General features: G+C 43.8%; 1 protein-coding gene across 14 annotated transcripts in view; it reads left to right on the top strand.

Moving 5' to 3' along the window:
• Positions 1-25954, top strand: part of ZBTB46 (zinc finger and BTB domain containing 46) — a 50681-nt gene extending 24727 nt beyond the window's left edge. For 7 of the 14 annotated variants that reach the window (XM_077786999.2, XM_085558165.1, XM_085558166.1 and 4 more), the window contains 6 exons: positions 6706-6987; positions 12889-13061; positions 14226-14277; positions 14367-14678; positions 19346-19521; positions 22769-24510. In XM_077786999.2, the coding sequence (XP_077643125.1) occupies positions 6706-6987; positions 12889-13061; positions 14226-14277; positions 14367-14678; positions 19346-19521; positions 22769-23155 (1382 nt within the window). In that variant the 3' untranslated portion in view covers positions 23156-24510. Of the gene's footprint in view, positions 1-6705; positions 6988-12888; positions 13062-14225; positions 14278-14366; positions 14679-19345; positions 19522-22768 lie in introns of all 14 variants that reach the window. The other 7 variants (XM_085558170.1, XM_021527332.3, XM_085558174.1 and 4 more) reach the window with 2 other exon arrangements.
• The last annotated feature ends 186 nt before the right edge of the window (positions 25955-26140 follow it).

The following is a 26140-nucleotide window of genomic DNA, read 5'->3' as shown; positions in this document are numbered from 1 at the left end:
TTTTTCTGCCAGCCTGTGTGCTGTTTTTTTTTTCAATTCCCAATCAAAAACCACATTATGAAATGAAAGCTATTTTTTCTTTTTTTTTCCCTGAGAGTTTAAAAATTAATTGCCTTTGTACAGAAGGAGATCAAGCCAAACCTTCCTAAACTTACACAAGAAACATCATCCCTGGAATTCTAGATAAAATCAACTGTCAGGCAGATACCTGACCCAGATAGATTGAAGAACCTCAGAAAATTAAGTCTTTTATTTCACCTAAGTTTTTTTGGGTCACATTTTGTCAGTGTGCCTGAAACAAAAGCTGAGTTTAAGTGGCTCCCACTTTGCTTTGGTATTTCATTGCACCCCCACACTCTCCCGCAGTTGTTCCGGTGAAAATCTCTGTGTGACCATGCAGAGAACCAGATAGGAGAACTGATCTGCATTTAAATATAACTTTTTTTAAATGAATCAATTTATTTTTAGCATATTAGTTCCTGTCTCAAGTTCAATCACAACTGTACGTGTGGCCTTGGTGCCACTGAGGGGGTAGCAGGGGAGGGTGCAGGAATTTGGCATGGGAGAAGTTGCTGATGCTGGGACCTCTTCCCTTTTTCCTTGTCATGATGTAAACAGAAAAATAATTATGTTTTCCATCACACTAAAAATTATCCAGCTGTGTGCAGGAGATCCAAAACATCTGCCCCAGGAAGTGCAGTGCCTACATCCATCCCAGGCTGCTTCCAGGCCTGATGCTTGGTTCATTAACAACTTGTGTGGTGGGATGTGGGATGACACCAGGCTGGGAGGGATGATTGTCTGGAAGGCAGCGGTGCCAGGCACAGCAGGAATTCCACCAAGACAAGTGTGAAGTCCTCCTTGTGGCACAGGATAACCCCGTGCAGCAGTTTGGGTTGGCAGCCAAGGAGAGAGACAGCAGCTTTGCAGAAAATGTCTTCTGGTGAGTAAGGAGCTGAAGAGGAGCCTGTGTGCCCTCGCAGCCAGGGAAGGCTGGCTGCCTGCCTTAGGAACAGCATTTGGAGTACAGGATCCACTTTGGGCATTTCCAGGCCAAGAAAGACTTTGACAAGCTTGAGCAAGCGCAGCTGAGGCCATCAAGATGATGTGTGTGAGGAGAGACTGAGACAGCTTGGTTTAAAATCTTGGAGAAGGGGAGTAGGTGGATAATCCAGGGCCAGACCCTTCTCAGATGTGGGTTGAGAAAGGATGAGAGGTAATGGATATGAGTTACAGGAAGGGAGATTTTCACAGGGTGAAAGGAGGAGATTCTTCACAAAGTGGTCAAAAGGTGAAGGAAGGACCTTGGGAAGTTTTACTCTGTCTTCCCTGCTGATGGCACAGCTAGGCTGTACAAGCCACTGGACTCTTACTCTAAAAGTAGCTCTGAGGTCACTTTCAGCCTGATTTATTCTACAGTTCTTAAAGATGACCCCAGGTGACAGAGCAGTAATGCTGCCCTAGGTCAGGATGACTTCTTGCTCCTCTATCTGATGGTGACACCGCTTCAGATTAGGTCCAGCTGCTCCTCTCTCCAGGCTGGACTTTCCTGTGTTACTGCCTTGCTGACAGCAGGACTCCTGTACCCGGAGGTGTCTTCCCTCCAGTTCACCTTTCCACCCTCATTCTGCCAAACTGGGTCCTGCAGGTGGGGTGAGCTACGGGAGAGGCTCAGGAGCTTTTTGTGGCATGTGGCTTGAATTGCCATTGTCCTTGGAGGCTGTGGGACTTGTAGAGAGTGTACTCCAGGTGCTGAGGGGTGAGACCACCAGCTGAGAAAGGTGTGCTGGAGGGATGGCTCATGAAACACCCCTGCATTCCAGTGCTGCTTGGGAGGGCTCCTCAAAGATTCCTGAATTTTGTGGAGAAACACACAGGAGCTGCTTTAAAGCCCTGTAAGTGGTAGGTGAGGTACTGTTGCCCTCCTTTGAAGGACTCCCGTGCCTGTGGCTGAGGGTCACCTCTGTCACACAACCCCAGAGACTGGGGCCACCAAGGGAGGAACATCCTGCTTTGTGCTCCTGCCACGCTGAACGGGGTTGTGAGGAGAAGATGACAGATTTCTGATCCCCTCTTACCTCAAGACTGTAATGAAAAGAGCAATATTGAGAGAGAGCAACTTTGCAAAAGGTTGCCTTTAGTTCTTGTAGATAAAGCTTGTTTCTGCTTTGAGTTTTCCAGCAGCAGATGCAACCTTGTATGGCTTTTATTCATGCCTTTCTCCCTTCTCATGGCTTTAGTTCTCCAGCTACTGATTTCTAGATGTTCAGCTGTCTACATGAGAGAGCAGAAATAAAAGATGAAAAGGGGAAAAAATAATTAAAAAAAAACAACTATGAAAGAGAATAATAGCACTGGGAGTCTGGGAAACCCCACTGGGGGTTTACTCAGAAGGTTAAAACACAGTACAAACAAGAAATAAGTGGTGTGAGAGAAGCAGACGCTGAGGAGGTACTTTGGTAACAGCTGAGTTTAAGCTGTAATGAGAAAAAATGACAAAAGCAGGGGGAAGAAATACAAGCGAAAAAATTAGCTTTCGTATTAAAATAATTCATTAAGGTAGTAAATGGAGTCTTTAAAATGCAGCCTTTCCTTGCTGTTGCTGAGATGGCATGTGTGTTTTGTTCAATTGTTGGGCTTTGTTTAATGCTTTTTACTGTCAGCTTCTTACTAGATCTTTGAAAATAAATTATCACATTAACATTTGGATACTTTTAGTACATTGCATTACTTTGATTTGTGCCATAGCCCTTTCCAGGGGGCTGCCAGATGTCTGTAGTGCTTGATTTTTTGTGACTAGTGCGACTTGCTTTTCCCATTCCTGGGACTTCCAGAGCTCACACAGTAGCAACCCTGGGTGTTTTGGGAATATTTTACTGCTCTTGTTGTCCTGGTGTGAGGTTTATTCCTCTTCATGGATCTGTAAAGCTTGCCTGGTCTGTGTGGCTGGGAATGAAGCATGTTTTGAGCTCAGCTGGGATGGGTGATGTCTGTGAGAAAGTGCTTGCAGTCCTTTTATCCCTGTTATGTGATGCTTCATGTGTAGGTAAGAACTTCACTGTTGTTTTCAGAATTATATTGAAGTACTGTTGCCAAAATTGTCAAAAAATAGGCTCTGTGTTTTATTTGATAATAAAAGCTAACAATAAAATATTCACCCAAGTCAACAAATTTAAGAAAGCTTTTCTAAAGCTTCTGTGTTTTGGAAAGTAGGCTGGTGTAATAGAATAACTGCAAAATAATGATTTGCTAAAGAGACTAATGAGCTCAGTTTTCCGAGCAGCATTAATCCCGTGTTTAGCTCGGGATTTCCTGCGTGTGGAGCCCTGCAGTCGCAGGGGCTGTCCCAGCAGGGTGAAAAACGAGCTCTGGAGGGCTGGGATGGAGCTCTGGGGCCCGTGGCAGTGAATAATTGCAGAATAGAAGCTCATTGACTAAAGCCTGGTTTACACGGGGCTGAAGCGCTGTAGTAAACAGTTTGGATTACTGGGAAGTGACGGATGCTTTCGATTCATATAATTCTTTGGCTAAATCTTGTTAAAAGGAGCTGCATTCTAGAGAAAAGAGAAGTGGTTTTGGAGGCGCTGTGGAGAGGAACTTGGTGCATTTTTTGGGTTTTGGTGTGCTGAGAGTATTTTAGTACTTATGTGACTAAGTGGATATTTATTTTGCCATAATGTGTGTTTGATTAGATTACATCAGCTATAAATACTGGAAGCTCTGAAGCATCTATTTCGCTGTCTGTCTCTAATCTTGGCTTTTGAGGAACGTTTAATGTCTTGTTGTGGTTACAATTAATCTGTGTGTGTTTTAGCAATTAGTGTTTATATGCAGCGGGCAGCAGCCAATTCTGGCAACTGTCAATCAGCAGCTGTAACAGGCTCTGAAAAGGAGTGCAGAAAGCACAAGGTGATTCCCTGCCTGCCTGGTTATTTGGGAATGCAGTTTTGTGGGCAAACACAAAACTGGCCTGAGTTATGTGCTGTGATTCCCCATGTAGGCAGTGGGACAGTGGTATTATTGTGGTTTTGATGTGATGCAGCTCTCTGGTACCTTACCAGTTTAATGGGCTAAACTTCCATTTGCTTCCTTCACCACCTTTTGTAACAGCTGCTGGTTTTTACTGTCCTGTAGTTTTCCTTTATGTAGGCATGCTGGCTTGTTTTTTAAGAACCTTCATTGTCATCTAGAAAAGCAGATATCCTGTGAGCCTCTGATGGAGGAATGACAAAATACGTAAAAATCCAAAGCATTTGAATTCTTCTGCTTGACTAAAATTTAATAAAGCTGATAATATGAAATTATACAAGCAAAACACAGATGGAGGAGGAAAAATGGTTTGTTTTAAACAGAGGGCATCTCTGGTAGTTCACATTTATGAACTTCCTACTGTGTTTGTAGCCCCCAGCCGTGGGCATTCCCTACATCTCCACGGTGTGGGAGCACTCTGCCTATGATTGCTTTTTCCTTATTGTTTGCTTTGAGGCTGTTTGTTTTTTAAAGGAACAACTTTAGCAGTAGGATGTGCTAGCAGAACAGTGCAGCTTAGTAAAACCAATCTGAGCATGTTTTGGAATCTGATACGCCCTGAGCTGGGACTGGGAAATTTGCTGGCTGCTCCTGTATCCACAGGCTGGGCACCTTGAGCGAGTTCCCACATCTTTCTCTGGCAGCCACCACCTGTGAAATGGAGATAAAAATAATGATCTTCCTTCAGCTGTTTTCCAGGTTACAGGAGGTGGGCATGGTACCAGTGTCCTCATTAGCATTTTTTAATAAGGCTCTGCAGATTAATGCCTTGCCCTGGTTTGAAGTTGTGGAAACCAAGGGCTGGTTTGTCCCACTCTGCCTCCTCCCTTCTCCTGAGTTTCTGTACAGGAGTGAGTTTATTGCAGTGCTGTGTGTGGACAGCACCTGAATTCCTTGCCCTGAAGAATGCAAAGTGAATTTATGAAAGCAGCAGGTATTAATTTTGTAAGTGTCCTACCACTGGTTTGAGCTCTAATAGTTCCCTCTTGCATTAAGATTTAAATCTCTTTTAAACTAGGAGGCAATAAAATATTCAGGATCTGCAAAACAGCTTCTTTCTCCATCTGATAGCTCATTATCTGTGCCTTCTCTTTGGATATGGATTTTTCCCCCCTCTACAGAGATAGGAGAAATGCCACAAAGGCATAAGTTTGTTGGGAAGCTTCAGCTCCGTTTGCCAGGTGCTCAGCTGGGCTTTGAGTGTGTCAGCTGTGTTTGCTGCTGCAGATTGTGGAGTAGGTAATTGCAATTGGTTTTATGCAGTTTTAAAATGGGCTAACAGCCCTTTTTGTGTGTAATTTTTGTTGTTTCGTGTGAAGAATAGAGAGGAGTCATTTTCCTTTACATAAAAATACATAAATTATTTAAGATGATTAGAGAGTCAAAGTTCAAACAAAGGAAGCTCTTCAATTAGACCTCCCCAAAAATCCAAAGACAAACTGTGTTTTCACAGGAAGGAGTTTACTTTATCATAGCTTTTTTGGTTTTGTTTGGGTTCAGTAATTGATATATTTGTTACTAATATGTTATTTTTTAAATACAGTTTCTTTGTAGTTACATGTTATGAAGTGGCTGATTTGGTTTTTTTGGGGTTTGTTTCAACTGTAACATTTCTGTATAAAACCTACCCTGTGATATATGCTGGGAACCAATGGTTGCTGTGTGTTTTTTAGAGAAGTGTCCCCCTGGAGATTTATACTCAGCACCCCACTATTAAAGGCTGTTTATTACTGGGTTTCTCAAAACCTTCATCATGGGAAAGAAATAAAGCGTGAAAATTTGGGCTAACTGGAGTGTAAAATTAGGGAGAAAACATAACTTAAACCTTTTAATGTAATTTCAGTACTAGCATACTATCCTGAAATCTTAGTTTAAGATAAATAAATAGTTTCATCCAGGTTGTGGGTAAAATACAAATCCTCTGCCCTGCTTTCATAGCATGTGGCATTGAGATGAAGCCCAGTTGGTGGGGCAGGAGGGAAGGGGCTGGAAAAACAGAACCCCCAGCTGTGGGCAGGAAAAGGGGGGTGAGGGAAGGAAAACAGGGATGAGGGCAGGAAAACAGGGTGAGAACAGGAAAAGGGGGTTGAGGTCAGGAAAAGGGGGCTGAGGGCAGGAAAATGGGGATGAGGTCAGGAAAAGGGGGCTGAGGGCAGGAAAACAGGGATGAGGGCAGGAAGAGGGCAGGAAAACAGGGACAAGGGCAGGAAAATGGGGCTGAGGGCAGGAAAACGGGGATGAGGGCAGGAAAACGGTGATGAGGGAAGGAAAACGGGGATGAGGGAAGGAAAATGAGGATGAGGGCAGGAAAATGGGGATGAGGGCAGGAAAATGGGGATGAGGGAAGGAAAATGGGGATGAGGGAAGGAAAATGAGGATGAGGGCAGGAAAATGGGGATGAGGGAAGGAAAATGGGGATGAGGGAAGGAAAATGAGGATGAGGGCAGGAAAATGGGGATGAGGGCAGGAAAAGAGGGATGAGGGCAGGAAAATGGGGATGAGGGCAGGAAAATGGGGATGAGGGAAGAAAAGGGGGGTGAGGGCAGCACTCCCACGTGAAAAGCAAAGCCAAAGCAAGCGCTGCTGCATGGCTGGTTGCGTTTCACGGATCCATGGCGGTCCCGGTCCCGCTCCCGGTGGTTCTCCCGTGTCTCTGACAGCATCTCCCCGCTGCAGGCGCGGACGCGGCCGGGACGGAGCCCAGCAGCTCGGACAGCAGGGTGGAGCGGCCGGACCCCTACACCAACGTGGAGGAAGCGCTGCTGGGAGGGGAGTCCAGCTACATCCACCAGCCCCTGGCTCTGGACAAGGAGGACGCGCTCCAGGCCGCCACCGTGGCCAACCTGCGCGCGGCCCTGATGAGCAAGAACAGTTTGCTGTCGCTGAAAGCCGACATGCTGAGCGAGGACAGCTCGCTGCTCTTCGAGTACCTCCCCAAAGGCACGCACTCGCTCTCCCGTAAGTTGGCCTTCTTCTGTGTTTTCTATTTTTTAAAATTTTTGAGTGACGCTTTAAGGGAAATCTTTAATGACAAGTAAATACAGGTCACCGGCTCGTTTGTTGTTGCTGGTGGTGTGTTTATATCCAGGTTTAAGTCCTGCTTAATCCCACTTTCCATAAAATATGGAAACTTTAGTCTGATACTGATCCAACTTTATTGTTAACTGCTTAAATCATAGAAGAAAATATTCAGCCTGCAGTGCTTGCCGTCAAATTTCTGTTTCTCTCATCTCACACAATGGTACTTACAAACAAAATACAAAATATTTGAGTCATTATGGGAAGGGTTTTGAATCCAGACTTGATCGGTGTTGAACAGCTTGAATGTTGCTCCTGTGTCTGTGGTAACAATTGGGGTGTTGTAGATTGCATGATCTATACTTCTTGCAGTTTAATTTTAGACTTGTAAGTAGTGAGCAACTATTGATTTTCTTATACTTGCACCTGGAAATTAATGTTTTTCTACTGGTGATCTGTTGGAGACAGCTAATGTGAACCATTAGGTGTGGACAGCTGATTGTTCAGCCTATTTTTTGTTTGCTTCATTGCAGCCTATTTCTCTAGTGCATAAAGAAAGAAATTATTAATGCTGTATTTTAATAATACTCTGAGAAGACACATCATTTGCGAAATAGAATAGAGAAAGCAACAGTTTTCTGAGTACTATATGTTCATTTCCAGAAGAAAAGGTTTATCTTTATCTATGGTGAGAAAACTGACTATGTAAATAGAATGAAAAGTTCACTTAGGATATCTGTTCTTCTATTTTCTTTTAGCTTCCTTAGTGGGAAAGATCGATAACTTTAATGGCCATAGAATTAGAGAATGAATCACAGGATCTCAGAATGCTTTGGGTTGGAAGGGGCTTTGAAGATCATCTTTTTCCAGCCCCTTGCCATGGGCAGGGACACTTTCCAGTAGACCAGGGTGCTCCAAGCCCCGTCCAAGTGGCCAACTGGTCCCTGGAGTTGTGTGACAAAGGGAAATAATTACACAGTGCAGTGTCAGACTTAGTGTCTCTTTTCACTTCTCATGTCTGAACAATAGGATTGTTTTTTAAAAAATCAAAAAACCTTGAAGTTTCTGTACCTTATTCTGTAGCTTAAATATTTGTGGGAAATGGCTGGTGCAGTGTTCTGGTTTCTTTCACAGTAATTCACTTCCCAAAGGATCTCCAGTTTAATCAGATTTAGACAGTTCAGATTGGGCCTCAGGGTTGAAAATCCTTCAGTTGCAGTGGAAGAGCACAGATGTGGCTCAGTTCAGTGGCAGGGTTTGGGTGCAGGGAGCAGAGTGCCCTGAGCTGGCACAGGGAGGGTGGGAGCCTGAATCGGTGTGCGGCCGCGGGTGATGGATGCACCACGGCTTCGGGGCTCTGACTCCTGACAGGTGAAATCAGCAATTTCATCTTCTGTCTTGATAAATTGGAATAATGACGGGGCTGCCCTCTATCCATCATCCTTCTCCTTGTTGGAGGATTTTAGGTTATACTTAAAAACTGAAGCACCACTTGACATAAAGATAAATGTGTATGAAGCAGTCATAAATCTGGGTTAAAAATTAGAGATTGCCCAACCACCTGTGAAGCAGAGTTTGAGGATGGGCATGGTACAGGCAGGAGACCAGCTGGGTTTAAAATAAAGCTTGATACATTTAGAAAAGGGGGTAGTTGATATTTCACTGAGGGGTGCCATGGCCCAGGGGGTCCTGTCCAGCCTGTACTTGCAGTCCTTATTTTCCAGTCTTCTCACTATTACTTGGATTTCATTCAGCTGAGCTTCAATTATCTCATCTTTATGGAAGCAAAGTGAAATGCCCAAGTCAAAAGGAAGACTTCCTGCTTGGTCTGTAGCTCTCACAGCAGTCAGGGATGTGGCTGTGGCCTGGTAAGAGGATTTTGATAGAAGCCAGGAGTTAAGAGACATATTTTTCTTTCATCTTATTCAGATTCACAGGTATCAATTTATTTTAATCACTTGAAAAAGATCTTGTGATATATGATTCCCTTTTAAGTGGTCATTACTGAATACAACAGGACATCAAGTTTGATGAGAATTTTCGGTGTATAAAATGACAGTGAAGCAAGTGGTAGGAAGATTGTGGAGATATAAAAGCACGGTCTAGGTTGGTGCTGGCTTTGTAGGTGTTTTTTGACATTTTTCTTCAAAAACAATTTGAGGATGTTGAGTCATTTTAATTCCTGGGTTATATTTAAAAAAAAAAAAAAAAAGGAGGAGGGAGTAGGTAGGAGCACAGTGAAAGAGACTGAATTTAACAAGAGAACCAAACCCAGCGGTTTTCATCTGTCTTGATTTGAAAAGAAATGCACTAATTTCAGGGATTACAAGTGATCAGTCTCTTCTGACTGTAAAGAAGTGAAGTGTTTTTTAATCTTGGCTGCTATCACTGAATTATCTCCTTTTACAAAGCACTGCAGTACATAACTGCCTAACTGCCTCAAGGAGAAGTATTCAGGTTTTGTTTTGTTTTGGTTTTTTTTTCTGGAGGAAAAAGACTTAATGGAGGTGGACAGATGTAAAGAGGGTGTTAAACATGTTTAAAATCTGGATGAGCTATTTCTAAAGGGGATGTTACTCTCCTAGTTACTATACACATTAAAAGTTTTCACTTGCTCTTCCGCATAATTCTTCCTGTTTTAGAAATTAGAGGATATCCCAAGATTTTCATTTTACCACATGTTCTTTTTAACTAATTCATTATGTGATCATATGAGGTATGAACTTGACATTCTGCTGGTGGAAAATGAAGCCCAGAATGTGTGTGGGGGGGTGTTGTATCACTATGGTGAACTTCTGAAGTTAACCAGTTCAAACTCATTTAAAATCAGAAGGGAAAACTTAAATACCTTGCCATTTGGGTAGCACAGTTGCCAGATAACCTGCAGCTGAAGGGAGAATTTGATGTTCATGATCTGTGATCAAGATTGACGTTGTTCATATGCTGCTCAGAAACCTGGAACACGCAGGTTTTGCAGAAAAAAATGTGTGAATTACTCATGGGTAACACCGAGGCCGTCTGGGGAACTGTTGGTTACTGAACCTGCCTGGGTTGTTGCTGGGGGTGCCTTTCAGATAAGACATGAGAATTTTCCTGGTCTTGCCATGTATTCCTGGTTTGTCTCCAAAAGCAGGTGGTTGTTCTGTGATTTCCACTCCAGCAGAGCTGCTCTGCAGAGCTCCTTGGTTTAATAATGTCTGATTTCTATTATGAGCCTGAACTTTGGTAGCATTGTTCCGCACGGTTACATCACACGGCCAGAAGTCTCAAAGGCTTCAGTCGAATGTTTTGAGATGGTCTTGCCAAGTATAATCAAGAGAACGAGAATTTTAATTTTCATCAGAAAATGAGGTGGTTAGTTTGCATCCTTGTTTTCTTGTTAAAAAGAAAAAGAAAACTTTATATTGTTGTGGGGGGGATGACTCCCTTAAAGGGTGACTTCCACATTTCAGAATAGCACATTTGAAGGCTTTTTTATATGTCTAAGTTTGGCTTTTCCTGTTTACCCTGTGGCATCTGAAACTGTTTATAGAAGCAATTCCTATGAAGCTTCCAGTCCAAGTGATTACGTGGTACACAGACCCCTTTTCTTTTGGGCAAACCAGCTAATAGGTTATTTTTAGTTAGTGGTTCATTGGAGCCAATAATTTATCCTTGCACTGGATGTTAAGAAATACATTTTACACAGTGGTCAACTTTCCCAGGAAGAAGTTAAAGGTATTCAGTTTGGTGTGGAATTTTCGTACATGGTAAAAGAAGATTTAGGGGAGAATGGATGCAATATTAAATGAGATATAATAACTTTGCCTTTCTCCTTTGCACAATATTTTACTGTCCAGCTGTCACAAGAATTCTGTATTCACACAAATATTGTTAAACCCCTCCTTCATTTTCTGTGTGCGGAGCTGATTGAAGGAAAATGGTTTTGATTTCTGATTTAGAAGTTAAAATACTTTTGCCTTAAAAGTCATTTTAGTACAAGTTTAGGAGGGAAAAAGGTTTCTCACACTGCAAGTCAGAATGGACATAAATCTGTGGTTTTGTGTACAAGTGTGGGTCATTGATGTGGGTTTCTCTCTTCGTGTGTTACTTGCAGTTGTTGAAACCAAATAAATACTGATTATTGTTTGAAAACTCATCTTCGTTGTGTTGTACATCTTTGTGTGTTTGTATACCCTGGATGATAGTTTATTGCTTCTCAATGCTTTATTTCATTGCTTGTTCATTAGCCATGGTTTTTGCATTAAGTGCAGAGGGTTTTTTTGGAACCTGTGAAACTCTGGGAAAAATTCAAGCTAATAAAGAATTCATCAAGCCAGGCCCCACTGGTTTATCTTTACTGTGTGCTAAAATACCATTAGTTCAAAGAAGTGTACCCAGAGATGCCTTTGGGGCAGTTTGAATCAGTTTGGGATGTTCAAGGGTAAAAAAAATAAACCTGTGTCTGTCTAGCCAGGAATTCTGCTATGGACCTGTAAAGCTGGATTCCTGGTAACAGTTTCTATCAAGAAATACTGATAAATTCAATTTTTCCTATGAATCTTTCCTATCTTGAATTTCTGGCATTTTGTTGTCCTGCATAAAAATGACAACAGCAACAGATGAGCAGCACCTGAAGGAAACCTTGTAGCATTGTTATCCCAGCATTAACTCAGTTGGGAAAGATATCGATCTGTGATCAAAGCAGAGGAAAGCAAATCAAACATCCAGCTTGTGGCACAAGAGCAGAATTTCCTTTGATAGCTGATAAAATTAAGGCTTGGGATTGTTCACATTTCGAAACCTTGGTGTGGTTTCACTCGAGTGCTTTGTTGTCACCCAGATCACAGCGCATTGTATTCGGACACAGTGTAAACTGTGACTTGTTATTTGTAGCTGCATTAAAAAGTGGTGTTTTTATATCCCTGAAGGTTTCCATCAGACTCTTTTTTTGCTGAAAGTGAAAAAGCCCTTAGGGCATAGAGTGCTTTAAATACAAATTTGTTTATTTTATGCCATATATGCTTCTGGCTTTGCCGCCTTGCATTTCAAAAAGAACAACCTGCTCAGTATGCCATTCCAATATTCAGTCAAGGCATGTGCTAAAGTTTGTATAACAATTTGTAATGTACAATGATATTGATGACACAGTCTTTATTTGTGTTTAGCTTTGTCATTGATACTCAGGGCAGTTTCTGGAATATTGTTTTCCATTTGGCTGTTGCTACAGTGTAGGCGAGGGCCGGACACGGCATGTTTTCCTTTTGAATTATAGGAGATTTTTAGACTGTAATGACTGTCAGGTATAATCAAACAGTTTTGTACAAATATTTGAACCTCCATCCTTGCTAAATATAGAGTGACAGGAATCCGTTTTTCCATCTTTTGTAAAGCACTTTGAGATCAAATACTGACAGTCCGATATTAAATAAACCACTACGGACAGATCTTGAGATCTGAACCTGTGACATAAACTTTCAAGAAATTTAGTGGAATGAAGTTTGAAGTTTCCTTAAAAGTGGAAGTGTATGTGTTCAGAATGGTGCTTCTCCAAGAGAAATGTGGATATTTGTGCTGCACTGTGCATCTTCTGACGGACTCTGTAGTGACTGAGCCCTGCAACGTCACTCCAGTACACACAGATATTTGGGTGGGGAGGCTGCTTTTTAAAAAAAAAACAAACAAACAAAAAACAACCCATCAACCAGAAAGACCAAAAGCCTGGCATCCCTGTCCTGCTGCATTCCCTCCCACTGACAGAAGATGAGCTGCGAGTGCTGGGGCTGCCTTTGCGAGGCCGTTTTTAAAGCCACCAGCTGGTGCTCGTTCACGTGGGTGAGATTCGTTTCCTGTGTTCCCCAGGGCCTGGCACCAGCTCGAATCCTTCAGGGGGTGAAAGTGATGGCAAAGTGGAAGCACCATCTCCCCCGCTGCCTTCAGCACACCTTGCCACTCAGAGCCCCACCAGGATCTGCTCTTCTGGTGAAATGTCACCAGAAACTGGGATAAAAGGAGAAGTGCCTTCCTCAACCCAGGTAAGATCGGGGGGGGGGGGGGGGGGGGAAATACAAAGAATTTGAAATGCAAAGGTGTCTGTTTGATCAAATCCTCCCCAGTTAGGAGTATTTTGAAAGATCTAATACCTTATACTTCAATCTGTGAGCTTTTTTTTTTAAAAATACAGATTGTTTTAAAACTAGAAGTCTGTTGAGGGTCAGGACTGGTGCTGTCCCAATTTTAGTCTTTCTGTCTTACCTCAGCAGAATTTCTGTTCAAAAGCCTCTGGGGTTTTTTAAATATGAATGCCTTTTTTATTGTAAATCCCTTCACTTGCACAGCACTGCACACTAGCAGGTAATAATGGCATGAGACCTCAGCTACCCATTGCTCACTTCTGGTGTAGGACATTTGGGTTTCTTGTAGCTGTATAAATTCAGACAGAAGTGTGCTGGCTCTCTCTATTACAGAAGTGGGAAGTTTGACCTAAAATCCATAGTTTTCTGCAGCATTTCTTGTTCCTAATAGTTTTGAATTATATTCTATTAAACAAATGGGTGGAAAACACAGATTTTGCTTTGCCATCCCCATAGAGCAAAGTGAGCTGGTCTGCACAGACCTGCCGGGGCTGCAGCATGCCTCTGCCTCATACAGGGCTGCCATCTGCCACACACTGGCATATTGCAAGGGATTTATAAGGAAAAAATAAGATAAAATCAGCTTTTATTTAGAATTTGGATCAGCAGTGCCAGAGGGCATTGCAGAAGGGGAGCTATGCAGAAGGTGTTTGTGTTCTACAGGCTCTCCTGTGTGGAAAAGTACCTGTGGAGGGCTAAGAGAGAATTTTCCAGTTCTGTTGTATCAACTAAAAATATCCAGTCCAGCATTTCCCACTGGCCTGAGTGGGAGCTATAGATGCTTAGTGAGACTGGAAACTGAGTAGTTATCTGTGACTTAAACAGAGATGTTGATTACTGTCTTCAAAACACCAAATGATAAGGTGTTTTGAGGCAAGATAAAGGCCCAGTTCACTGCTCTGGCAGTGAAAGCTTTGTAAAGGCACTTTGAGTTGTCAGGTCAAACAGCTGAGCCTCCCTTAGAGAAGGGATGAAGGCAGTGACAGCAATGGGAGTCACAGCTCTGCCTACAGGAGAGCTTCTTGTAAATGCCTGCCCTGACTTCTCTGTGCTTTTCCCTTGCAGGCTGCCTTTGATGGATTGCTGGCACTTTGGCAGTTCGATAACTCTGACTCAGGTAAGCAGAGAGGAAAACACATCTTTAAACTGTCATTATTTTATACCAGAAGAGGCTGATCCATGTGTGTACCCATGGTCCTGTTTCAGATTCGAGTTTCCCGAGGTCTGAGGACACAGACGTCACCACCAGTGGGACCTTCCTGGACTCGGCCCTGGCCAAGAGGCTGACCTGTGGCTTCTGCAGGAGGGTGTTCCAGCGTGCTGAGGAGCTGAAGGAGCACATCCACGAGCACGCCTTCTCCATGCTCTTCCCACTCAATGTTCTCGACTGCTCCCGGCCCGGCCTCGCCGACGGCGCCGCTGCCGGCCAGCTCGGCCGCTTCCAGTGCTCCAAGTGCCCCGCCAGCTTCACTCTGAAATCCAACATGGATCGGCACGAGAAGACCATCCACTTCCACTGTAAGAAGATGCAGTGTCCTAACTGTGACAAGCTGTTCCGTGACAAGACAGACTTAACCCGGCACCTTCTGTCCGTGCACTCGAGCGAGCGCGCCTTTGTCTGTCTCTGCTGTGGGAAGGGCTTTGGCACCCAGAAGAACCTCAGTAGCCACGTGAAAATGTGTTACCTGGGCTCTGCCCACCTGGCTGGGCTGGAGCTTTTGGACAGTGTAGGGCCAAGCGAGGATCCTGAGGATACGTAGCTGCTGTTGTTGTATATGAGACGCTTCCTTGAATTAGGAAAAGCAAATTGTGCCGTGGTTCTTGTGCTGCAAATAAATGTTCCACAGGTGTAATTTCATAGAGTGACTCCCCAAAGCTGATCCGTTGGTGCTGTGCTGGTTCCAGATGTTGTGTCACTGCAGCCTTGGGGTAATTTTTGTGCAAAGATAATATTTTTGGGTCCATAAAATGGGCACTTCAGCTGTTTTGTTGGAGTGCTCATTCTGTGTTCTAACACTACCTTGAACTGCTTTATCAGTTGATCTCAAAGTGCTTTATAAAAGAAATGGGGATGTTTTCCTCCAATTCCTCAGGAAAATAACATCCCTCAGGTTGTTGAAAGTGCTAGCAATAGAATTAATAATAGAATTCAGTTCTGAGTTCTGCTGTAGTGCTCTGTCCATTACACCATTTGGGCATTCCAGGGGTTTTCACTGTGAACTGAGGAGCTGTGGAAACACAGGGTTGCTGGTTGTGAAATGGTTTTCTGTGTCTTTCAAAGGAGAAAAATATACTGCTTGTTCATATGTCCAGTAGGGTATGTTACTTGGGCTTGAAAGTTGTTGCAAGGCTTGCATCTTTTACTGATATGATATTTCAGTACATTCAGGGCTTTTTTTAAAAACATGCTGGAGTTCAGCTGTGGTTTTCAGGGGTTCTGTACATTTTTGTGACTCGTTTGGTTTATACACTGTAATTAACTTAGCCAGGCTGAGTGTGGTGGTGTTGAAGCATAGGAAGGAGGCTTTACATAGATTTAATTGTAACTTATGGTGTGCATGCAGAATCAGTAATGGCTGTTCCTGATGGGTAGAAATCTGTAATTCCTGTTTCGTTGTATGAAATTAACTTATTTTTTAAAAAGATTAAATACTTCTGTGTCTCTTGCTATATATTTACATACAAAACCAGATTATGGTAACTGTGGAATGAAAGTAGCATAATTAAGAGCAGTGCTTCCAGCTGCTCCATGTGCAGCACAGCTTGTCAGCATGTGGGGTTTCTTTCCTTAGTGTGAGAGACAGCTGAGGAGGAAAAAACCCAATCTCTACAAATGTTCTCTAGAGTTCTTCAGGGAAGTTCTTTCTCATTATACTGTTGCATCTCAGGGAGACAGAAAATACTTAGTTGTGCACAATGTGCTTAGTGAGGAGCTTCTTCCCCAGCCCTTTCCTGTGGAAAGGTGAATGAGGGAGCCCACCAGGTCCTGCTGCCCTTGGGCTTGTGCAGAAGGAATGGGAGCTCTGCTCCTCCTGTTCTTGCTGGGAGTTGGAGCTTCGGGGACACGGCTCCATGCCACACCAGGGCTGGGAATCCAGAGTTCCCCTGCTTGGCTTAGCTCTTACCCTTCATTTGAGCAGGCTGCAGTCAGAATTGAGGGTAAGTTCCTATGTAATCACTGTAGTACACTTTAATCATTTGGGTTTAGATGTTATGCTTTTTGCAAAGTCAGGTTCATTTTTTCCGCTCTCGTTCCCGTTGACGTCTTTGGCATGGGAGATCTCGGCTGTCTGTGAATGTGTGTAGCTTTTAGTGTCAGCTTCCCTTGTGACAGATGTCAGAGTAATTGCCTCATGATTTATTTTGCTCTTAAATAATCAGCTAGGGAGAAAGGAGAAAGCTGAGCCAGAAAACAAAGTTGTAACCCAATGAATCTTATCTGGAAATTTGGGAGCAGCAGGGAAGGATTTGTCTGACTTGGGAAAGTAAGATGCCAGCAAAAGCAATTTCAGCAAACTTTAAAAGGTTTCATTACATAATAATAGTTAATGAGGCTTCGTGTTTGCTGATTTTTCTTGTATTTTAGAATTTAATTCAACATGGAATTCTTTTTCTGCTGTCTCTAATAGACTGACCTGTGCATCAGAGTTCTTCCTGACTTCAGCACTGGGAATTTCCAGTGCTTCCCTTCAGGAGCAGGAGTATGATTTTTAAACTGTTAGAACTGAAGGGTATAACAGGGCAGAGCTTTATTGGGTTTTTGTAGGACAGGTGTTAGAAGTAGATTTTACTGTGAGGAAATGGCATAGGAAGCTGATGGGAGGTGTGAGTCTGACAGTTAAATTGCACCTTCCTATTTATAACTTTAAATATAAAGATGATTTAGCGGACAAGAATTCTCCTGAAGCTTGTGAGTCCTTCATAATCACCCAAAGAATGTAGTATTTCAGTGATTATTAGCTAGATGACAGTTTACAGAGTTATTCCAGAGCAGCTCCATCTGGCATCACTAGTGCATTTCCTTTACTCTCAGGGATGTAGGAGCCTGTGTCCTTTAACAGCCTCAGTGAAATTTACTGAAGTTACTTGCGATGACAATACAAAAGATTTTTTCCCAAGCATTATTGTGTTTGTTTTAAAAACACACATTTCCATAAATATTTTAGTGGCATTAAGTACACAGATTTTTACTGTGTCACTGTCTCTGTTTCCTTCTCCATTTCTTGGTGCTCTGTCCAGGAGCTCTTTACCCATGGTGCTGCTGTTTATCACCTTGATGATCGTGTTAAAGATGATTTCTTAGGACCTTAATGCTGCTACACTTAATGCTGCTATAAATTATTGTCATTTAGACAAAGGATGATTCTCATACCAAAGCTGGTATTTGTGCATTAAATAGATGTACTGTGGGTGCCTATATTTTACAGGACTGTAAAAATGTTAACGCTGCAATACACTTCTTTTTCTGACCATGCTGCTGTTCTTGAGGTGCTTCCTTTTGTAGATACCAGGACTAAATATGTGGCTATTTGGTGCAAAATTAGTTTCCAATAAAACTATAGCTGCAAACAGTGTTCTGTGGAGTATTTTTAAATACAGAAGCTGAAAATACTGGTTTTGAGTGATTTAAGCCGAATGCAGGCATGAGGGATGTTGGACAGAGTCAGGAATAGGCTGTTGGGAATCCATGGATGTGCTGGAAGCAGGTGGCTGGGAAGGAGCCTGCTGGGGGTGCAGCTCATGCTCCCAGCATTGGGTGTTGCCTTTTCAGCTTTGCAGCAGCTCAGCCCTGAAGGGAAGGGAGAGGTGGGCAGGAAACGGGAGCAGGCACCGGTCACTGGGGGAACAGCAGGATCACCTACAACCCAGTGATGTAGGAATAGGGGATTTTGTGAGTTTCTCTCCTTAAAGCACTTTCTCTTCATGCTCCCAGGCTCTTGTTGCTGTCAGGATCTCCAGTCAGATTTCCCAGTGGCTCTGTGTCTCTGCACTGTGGTGTGGAGCAGGACTGGAGGAAGGAGGGTTTGTGTCCCCTCTTGACTCCCTGTGCTCAGTTTAAAGCTTGCTCACCTTGTCTACACTCCATAGTGACAGGGTTGTTACAAGTCTGTGTGTGTGGCCTGTCACCAAAATCAAGCGGTTGCAAAATGAGACTGGAAATGAATTGATAATAAATAGCTTTGTATGATAAAATTGCTATCTGCTGTAGGAAGACGTGGGCTCCTTGCCTCTGAGTGTATAGATGAGGGAGTGTGAAACCCTACGAGAAAATAAAAATATTTTTTCCTATAATAACAGACAAAGAATTTTCATATTCTAGTTGTAAAAAAAAAAATAGTAGGAAAGTCTCTTCCATAGACTGTTTCCCTTTCCAAGAGCCATTTACAAATACATAAGTTACAGTGATTAACTAGAACTTGCTCTCTTTTTTCCCCCCTCCTTGTTATGTATATATATTGCTTTGAGAAATAGCAATAATTAGGAGAAAAGTGGGTGAAAATTAACACACTAGCAACAGTTGAAGGAGAAACAGGAGAAATCATCTCCTCATGGTCAGTCACTTCCAAACTTGTAGTGGGTGGGTGGTGCCCTCAGGGAGCAGCAATACTCAGTTTTCAGCTGCTGTATTTTGTGTGTGGCACTGTCACTGTGTCACTGGATAATGTAGAGAATGGTGGCTGGAACTGCCCTGTTTCCTCTGGGCCATCCTCAGCCTCTGCTTCTTCACCAAAACGCTCCTGGGGTGTGTGATGATGTTCTTGCATCACCCCATAAATAACACCCAAACTCTGTTTGGGTGCCACCTTTGTGGACTTCTGTTCCTGGCTCCCTGCTTCTTCCAGAAGTAATACTGTGAGCATTTTAGATCTTGATATTTAGGATAATCCTTTATAATAAATCAGAACTCTAGCAGGTTGACAGCCCTCTTCATTTTCCCTTTAGCAAGCAATGTCTGTAACAGGCTGTCAATAAATGTTTGTGTGTCAACTTGCTCAAAAGCTTCTGTGGTGGAGGTACTCAATTTCTTAGCTTTAATAATATATGGGCTGTAATACAGTATAAGGAGTAAAAATATGTAGGTGGTTAAGGGGTAAGAGTGTGATTTCACAGTGAACTAATTTAACAGTGAAATAGTCAACGAGAAGACTGAGATTAATCTGTGTGTTGTGCTTTCTCTCTTGCAGTCAACGAGTTCACAGTCATCAGGAAGAAGTTCAAGTGCCCGTACTGCAGCTTTTCTGCCATGCACCAGTGCATCCTGAAGAGACACATGCGGTCCCACACGGGAGAGAGGCCCTATCCCTGCGAGATCTGCGGGAAGAAGTTCACCCGCCGCGAGCACATGAAGCGCCACACCTTGGTAAGGCTGGGGGCATCAGCCCTCCTGCTCAGGGTAAAGAGCAGGAGTTCACCTCATTTAAGTCTGGATTTTGTTTGCCACTCAGGGCTCATCTGAAGGCTTCTCCTGTAGCTTTTTTCCATGCTTTTCCAAGGCCTAGTGGCTGCCTGCCTATTCATCCTTCTTCCATCTCCAAGCTCAGCTAGAAGCTTTCCAAGGTTTTGGGTGGATATTAGCAAAAAATTCTTCACTGAAAGGGTTGTTCAGCCCTGGCACAGGCTGCCCAGGACAATGGGGGGTCACCATCCCTGGAAGGGTTTAACAAATGTGTAAATGTGGCTTCTGGGGACATGATTTAGTGGTGGACTTGGCAGTGCTGGGGGAACAATTGGACTCGATCTTAGAGGCCTTTCCCAATTTTAACAATTCTGTAATTCAATGACTTGGTGCAGAAAGCTTTAAAACACATTGCTCAGCAAGAACTTGAGGCAAAGCTACTCTGTTCTGGCCATGTTTAGTTATCAAAAATGCTGTTACACCTTGCTAAAGAGGCTCCTCAGCTCTGACTGCAAGGCTGGTGCTGGTGTCTGGCTCTTCACAGCTTCTTTGGAAAGAGAATTCTAAGCTGAACTTTGATTATTTTTCTTTTCAGGGTAGAAATGATTTGCCATCCTAAAGAGGTTCTCAAAGCTTAGTGTGGAGGTGATGCTGTGGCAGAGCAGGTAGTTTCTAGGCAGTAATTCCAGTTGCAGGTCTGGCTCACCACCGACAATGCCCCAGGTTCCTCACCAGGACCCTGGAGCCCTGTGTGACAATTTTCCACGGTGCCCCATCATCTCCTTCCCTTCCTTTGCTGCTCCCATGTCTGTTTGGATGAGAGCCCAGCCATCTGCTTGGGCACTGCCTGCTCCCTGAGATGTCCCTTCCTTCTTCCCTTGGGGTGCTGGAGTTGGGAGGCAGATCCCAGCGTGAGCTCAGTCCTGCTGCAAGCACACAGCAGGATTTGAGATCTGGTATGGTTTTGCAGCAGGGAACACCTTGTTGTGCCAGCTGCTTGCCTACAGCATTTTATTTCTGAGAACTTTTCCTTTTTAATTTTTTTTTTTCATAAGTTTAGCATGTTGTCAGCATATTTGCATTTCTCTTCCCTGAAATACTGGCATTTAATCAGTCATCTGTCATCTTTCTAATGGCACTGTCCAATACTGAGGGCCAAATACTGTTTCTGTGTTTAATACTAATTTGGCTGTAAAGAGAATAAGATTCATTTCTGTTCAGTTGCATCCAGGAATATGGCTCACTTTGAACCTGCTGACTGAACTGTCAGCATTGGGAAAGAGGGAGAGAGGTTATTTTAGTTTTTTAGAGTTTTTTAGTAGAAATGCCACCTGCTCTAGTGGAAGATGTCCCTGCCCATGGGGCACTAGATCAGCTTTAAGGTCCCTTCCAACCCAAACCATTCTGTGATAATTACAAATTGGTTTAGTACTTGTTTTATAATTCCTTTTTTATATGGCTCTTTTAGCCCTTATTCTGCGCCCCTGACCACCTTCTGTGGTCCTATTCAGCTTTTGATGCCTGAAAATCATTCTTGTACAAGTTGAAAGTGAGTGATACCTATAGATCCTGCTGGATGACTCTGAGCATCCCTGTCTAACTGCTTTAAAAAAAGTAATAAAATTTAATGCCTTTGCTTGATGCAGTAGAAAAATGTCATAGGGACTGGCTCGGGGCAGGGGAACCTGCAGCCAGAGCATATCAGAGGCACTCACAGGCTTTGAACACGGCTGGGACTGGTGCAACACAGAGCCTGAGCCAGTGTCCTGCAGTAGTGAGGGCTGAGGGGCTGCAAGGGGTCAATTTGTCCTCTTCCCAAAGGGCTTTAGCTCGTCTGAGTATTCCAGAGCACAGGCTTGTGGAGGCACGTGGTGAGAGCTGGTGATCCCATGCTGAGGCGGGAGCAGGGAGCAGGCATCCAGGCAGCTGCTTTAAAATAAAAGGAAGGACTTTAATCAGCAAAAGCTTTCCCACAGGCTTTTGTGAGCATGAAAAGAAGAAACGAGTTAAAAAGGATTAAGAACCGGTGATACCCAAGGTATCCAAGGCTCTGGTGGCTGCTGGACTGCTCAGAACAACCCCAAACCACTGGCACTGGATCCTTGTGTGCTTCTACACCACTTCTAAAGTGTCTCCTGAGGATCAGTGCCAGACACAGGGCATTGAGTGCCTGTGCTGTCCCCATGTGGTGTTAACATATAAAACAATAAAGAAAAAAAAGTAAAAGAAAAACACATATTTATAATACATACTGGGCAGCCCTGAAGCAGTCAGGCAGTTGGACTAGAAGATTCTCCCTTCCAGCTAAACTTTTCTATATATAAATAAAATCAATGTGTATTTTACATGTAGATATATATGTGTAAGTGAAAGTGCCTGATGAGGCTCCTTGTGGTGAAGTTTGGGAATTCTCACTGCCCTGGTTTATTTGGCAGAGAAGCAGGTGGATGGCTTGACAAGCTTCTTGCCTTCCATGCAGGGCAAAAGTGGCCAGGGACAGATTTCACCTTTAAACAGGTGTTTAGTGTTTCTCAAAGTGCAGTTTTGCTCATTGGATAGTGCAGTTTGGCTCTGGAAATGAATTTTTTTATCCTGCAGAGCATTTTCCTTGCTTCCTTTACATGTTCTGTGATAGCTTCATATGTCCAGGATTCTTGCAGCAAGAGTTATGGAAGAGAAACATTTTTGTTGAACTAAAGTAGTCAGAAATAAGGTGAGAAGTTCATTCAGATGCATTTTTGGGGGATACAGGAGATATCCCAAGCGCTCCTGTTCCTTGGTTCTGGACAGCAGTGGGATCAGGAGGGAGACCACTAAATGACCATGACATTAACACTGTTTTGGTCAGGGTTATTCTTCTCTGAACAGAACTAGTGCTTGTGGATTGTTTATTTCTTTTTAACATTTTCTTCTTGGTGGTGGGTGTGATAAAATTATTGCACCCCAGAAAAACAGAAGGAAAAAGGAAGAAAAAAAATTATGATAAAAGTTTCTCTCAGACTTACGAGTGTGCTGATGAGCAAGCAGTCCCAAAGGATTTTATTGTGTGTCATCATTGCAGGGTTGAATTAATCGTGGTGGGTTTGAGTTCGTGGTGGAAGCCAGGTGTGATCTCGGGTAGCAGTTGTGGATTTGCCTTTGCAGGGACACGGGAGCAGCTCTCGTTCCATCTCCGTTGGCATTCACCTCTGTGCTCTTTCTTCTTCTCCAGGTCCACAGCAAAGATAAAAAATACGTCTGCAAGGTTTGCAACCGGGTGTTCATGTCGGCAGCCAGCGTGGGGATCAAGCACGGCTCGCGCCGGCACGGCGTCTGCGCCGACTGCTCCGGCCGCGGCATCGCCGGGCACCTGGACCACAACGGGGGAGAGGGGTCCCCAGAGGAGTGTTACCCTGGGGAAGGGCAGTACATGGAAGATCCAGATGACATCAAAGTGGAAGGAGACGAGGAGATGGGAGACGACGATGACATCAAGTGGAAGGATGACGTGGGGATGTCACAGGATGATGTGATTTTAGATGATGACAAAGATGTCGACTCCCCGCAGGAGCAGGACAACTCTGGGGAGAACGACAAGGATTTTACCTGGATTTCTTAGGGATTATTTTTTGTTTGGTTTTTTTGTTTCGCTCTGTCGTTTGTAGGGGGAGGGAGGGTGGGGAGGAAGGAGTATGTTGGAAAAACTAAGTAGCCTTGTTGTCGTCCATGTGTGCAAAATAACTCTTGTGTTTTCTAAACAAGTCCTTCTCTGTTCCACTCAGACACTGTCTTAGCAAGGTCGCTTCCAGCGGCACGACTGACTTCGCCTTCCCCCTTTTCCCTTTCCCTTTTCCCCCTGTGACCCCCTGCCCATGGCCACCCCTTCAGCCAAGTCAGCCAGGCCCAAGAGGGAGGTGGAGTCTGTGCAGGTGTGAGGAGGCTGGTGAAGCATGAATCCTCCTCCTCTTCCCACTCCAAACCGAGCACCAGGGAGGTCTTTGCGTCCAAAGCAGGCTTGTTGGTTGGTTGGGTTTTTGTTACACCTTGTCTGTGCTAAAATCCCAGCAGCAGTGGAATTTCAAGCTAAGGTTTTGAAAGCAATGGATGGATGTGTTGGAGGGCTTCCCCTGACGATACAGGCCTTTTGCAAAGTTATTTAAAGAGTTTTAATTATTTTTTATGGAGCCAAGTAGATCAAAAGGCAAGTCAGATTACAGCCTTACAAATACTTCTCTTGGATTCTTAGCTTCCAAAAGAATCACCATCAAAAACAGATTGTGACTTTTCTTGGACCTACTGGCATCTTACCCATGTGCTGTCTTCCAGCCTTGGTCATCCACAGGCACTGAAACACGTTTGTGCTTCTGGAAGCACCTTTTGCTCTAGAGGACACAATTCTGTACCTGTCATTCCTCTCCACAAATATCTTCACTGTTCTCCCTGTGCTCAGCTGCCTTTTTCACAAAAATATGCAAACTGTAGCAAAACAAAGGCATTTGGCCAAGTGCAGGATGAGCGAGAAGCCGAGGTGAGGAGATCCCAACAGGGTGGAATCCTGCTGCTCCCATCCCATGGACTTCTGTGGGGCCAGGATTTCACCTGGGTACCTTGTTCTTCCTTGCCAATCTCAACATTCTTGTTGAACATGGGTAGGTCTAATACCTACTTAATTCATGACAAAAACCTTCAGCTTTAGTTGCACCGGTTCCATGTAAATTTTCCAATAAACCATGTTTTCTTTAAATAAGAACCAGGTTTCTCTCCCAGCATCCCCTCAGGCTCTGTGGGGCTGTTCCAGATAGTTGGATTCTCCCTGTTCATATCGGCCACTGTTGCCTTCTTTCAGCTACACCTAAATAACAGCAGCAGCATGTGTTGGATTTGTCTTATTCCTGAGAAACAGCTTGTTCTACCTTCACCTCTTTGCTTCTGGTGCTTTTTTAAATAAATAAAACAAAAAAGCCGAAGACCTCACTCCATCCTTGCCATTGAGCAATTTTTTACAATACCTGTGACTGTGGTACCTTGAAACCTGCCACGAAAGACAACCCATTGCCAGAAGCCAAATGACTCAAGGTGCTATTTTCCTTCCTGCAGGCCTGGTGGTCCATGAGGAAAAGTGTGGTTCCTGGTTCCACCCAGCAAAGGAATTAAAAGCATATTGTACAATAAACCCCCATAAAGCAAATAACCTGAAAGGATTTAAGCCACTTGGTGCCAGGATTTCATGGAGCGTGGTGGGAGCCTGGATCCTGACACCTGCAGGAGCTGGGCTCTCTCTCCCTTCCCTCCTTCCAGTTGCATCCTGGGTTTATGGCGTTCACTCCCCTTCTCTGCTGCTCAGTTCCTTGCAGGCATTCACCACCTTCTCTCTCCATCCATCATCCCAGTTCACCATTGCTTCCATTGGGAGTCTCCAGGCTCCTGCCCTGTGGATTTGGGGGTGTTCAGTGCTGTGGGAACATGGATCTTTCCTAAAATCCTCGGTGTGGCTCAGCCCCGTTGCTGCTGCCCCTTGGATTGGAGGAGTTAGTGGCACTTGCTTTAGGCAGTGAGCATGGATAACCCTTTTCCTTAAATATAGGGAGAGCAGAGCAGGTCATGCAGGAACATCTTTCTTAAGTTGTAAGAATCTCATTTTGCGTTTTAGCTTCTTTTCCTTCTCCTCCCCTATTTAAAAAACTGTAAAAACCCACCCAGTATATCACAATTGGACCTTTATATACCCTTTTCCAATGGTTTTGGGGGGTGCCAGAGATGAGGAGGCTGTTCCCTTATCCTGATTTTGGCCCCCATAGTGTGGGTTCTGTATTTATTGTCATTTACCCTGTAAATAGGGAGGGGTTCAGGGGTGCCTGAAGTCCTGAATGTGCAGCCTCACCTGTTGCATGTAGACAAATACATACAGTACTTAAAGATTTATCTTTAGCTTTGCCTTTTATAAGTAAAAATCTATTTTAAAGAGAATTTTAAAGCCCAAATGGTTCAAACCCCTGGGTTTGTGTCACATTCCGATGGCCCATCCCCTCCAATGCTGGTGTGTGCATCCACCTTCTGAGGAGGAGCACGTGTGGGCCAAGCCCTCCTCTTCCTCCATTCCCTTGGGTGACTCAATTTTATCATCAGAGTTATGGAGTGCTGAGCTTTCTTCACAATCCCCTTGGAAATATTTTATTCTTTTTTTTCCTTATTTTTATTAAAGGTGGGCAGAGAGCCGGGTAGCGCTCAGGAGTGTTTCCAAATTCTGTCACTTTGAGGCTCTTTGAACTGAAGACGCAAAAAATAAAGCAAAAAGAAAAGAAAAAAGGGAGAGAAAAATGGAAAATCTACATAAAAACTAACTTTTCCCATGTCATAACTTTGCACATGCTTCTGTCTCACTAACACACACCATGTACCAAATAAAACCCTTCTAACACCTGGTGTCTATTGAAGTGCTTTGTTCTGATGGAGGTGTGCAGAGTTGGAAACACAGGGATTCATCTTTAACCTCCCATGCTCCGACTTGGGTTTGAAAAACAGGAATTTGGGCGTGTTTTTTATGCTGAAACTTTATAAACTTCATCAGTCACTCCAGGTGATCACATCCCTCCAGCTTGTCTCC

The sequence above is a fragment of the Lonchura striata genome, chromosome 20, assembly GCF_050655825.1.
Source record: "Lonchura striata isolate lonStrDom1 chromosome 20, ASM5065582v1, whole genome shotgun sequence".
Taxonomy (NCBI): Eukaryota; Metazoa; Chordata; class Aves; order Passeriformes; family Estrildidae; genus Lonchura; species Lonchura striata.
The sequence above is the reverse complement of the archived record's forward strand: the minus strand, read 5'-3'. Positions and strand labels throughout refer to the sequence as shown.